The sequence below is a fragment of the Arachis ipaensis genome, chromosome B08, assembly GCF_000816755.2.
Source record: "Arachis ipaensis cultivar K30076 chromosome B08, Araip1.1, whole genome shotgun sequence".
NCBI classification, from domain to species: domain Eukaryota; kingdom Viridiplantae; phylum Streptophyta; class Magnoliopsida; order Fabales; family Fabaceae; genus Arachis; species Arachis ipaensis.
The window spans coordinates 2,001,205-2,002,890 of record NC_029792.2 but is presented as its reverse complement, the minus strand read 5'-3'; the positions used below and the strand labels follow the sequence as shown (position 1 = coordinate 2,002,890).

Here is a 1,686-nt window from a genome sequence, read left to right as displayed (position 1 = left end):
TGACTTTTTTATGCAGATATAATTTTGTAGGTAAAAGACTAATTCATTACGAATTTTAAATTTAAAAAGTTTTATATATGTATAATAAAATTTAAATATTTAACACTTATTTAAGTGAACGGATAAACTAATTATCCGATCAATATAAATTCATTAATATGGTATTAGTAAGTTCGTCAATAATATAATGCAGATAAAGCAATGTGATAATATAATAGAGGATTTGTTGGCTTTTGAAAAAGTTATACCGAATTTAAATTCCGAATTAAACTAAAAAAAAGTAAAATATAAAAAAATTTATAGTAGTGTAGGTAAGTAAATGTGTATTATGTAAGAAAAATTTTTTTTTTTATAAATATATAACAAAACAAATTAAGGCAAGGTCAGTAGGCAAATAAAGTTTTCTTCCCTTTTTTTTAAAAAAAAGGGAAGAAAACTTTATTTGCCTACTGACCTTGCCTTAATTTGTTTTGTTATATATTTATAAAAAAAAAAATTTTTTATAAATCTAACACTTAATACAGATTAAAAGAGAAGTCTAAAAATTAAAATTTAGTTTAGTAGAGAACAGTGTTTGACCAAAAAAAAAAAACATTGTTTAGAATGGTGCAGTGGGAAAGATATATACATACATGAAAGGTTTTCCTGAAAATGGTTGGTAATCTGATAGTAGAATCGCTCTTTATAAATCAAAATTCATATTTAAATCTATATGACTGATTTGTTCCAGTATTTATTGTCCACCATTGAAGAAACATACTCAATGAGCTAGTAAAACAAAACTATGAATGCTTTATGACAAAATGATGTACTTTTTATATTTAATTCTATTATTCTATTTAAGTCATAAAGTAATAAAGTATATTATTGTTACTAGAAAAAGAATTAGTGATAAAGCCCTAATGTTTTTCAAATAAAGAGAACAGATTAAAAACTATTATATATTTAGCTGTATATATAATAAGTATATACTATAGAAAAATTTTCAAGTGTACCGTCATATCGGTGTATCAGTGATTTTTAACCGTTGATCTTAATTATATATATTTTTTATAATTAAGATCAACGGTTAAAAATTACTGAAACACCAATATGACGGCATACTTGAAAATTTTTCTATAATTGTGCCTTTGTTATATATAAGTTAACAGTTCCGCTACGTTACCAACAGCATATCTGCCAACTTCTGCCAACTCTTATTTATAATTATGTTTTATGGAAGTGTGTTCGTAGATGTGTCTAATAAAAATGTCTTTTTTATAGCTGTGTTTAATAGAAGTGTCTTTATAGATATATTTTTTGGATATGTCTCTTTATATATGTATTTAAAATATATTAATTATTAGACACATCTACGAACACACTTCCATAAAACATAATTACACATAAAAGTTGGCAGAAATTAATAGATAATATATTGGTACCCTATACTTTTCCATAAGTTAAATGCAAGTACTTACCATCCAAACATAAAGTCAATTGCTCTCTCCGCAGCCATTTGATCAAGTTTGCTATTTGAAGTTGGCACAAACCAATGAGACACCAAAGTTATACCTATCACACCCTTCTGAGATTCCTGAGTTATGTACAAATAAATAAATAAATAATATCATAAAATTACTTCTTAAAAATATAAACTAATAAAAAAAATATATAAATAATTAAATATTTAATACATTATTTTAT

General features: G+C 24.0%; 1 protein-coding gene across 1 annotated transcript in view; it reads right to left on the bottom strand.

Moving 5' to 3' along the window:
* The window catches only part of LOC107613200 (beta-glucosidase 12), an 11,719-nt gene that overhangs the window by 1,882 nt on the left and 8,151 nt on the right, over window positions 1-1,686 (bottom strand). The window contains exon 8 of the mRNA XM_016315089.2: window positions 1,461-1,576. Within this exon, the coding sequence (XP_016170575.2) occupies window positions 1,461-1,576 (116 nt within the window). The remainder of the gene's footprint in view (window positions 1-1,460; window positions 1,577-1,686) is intronic.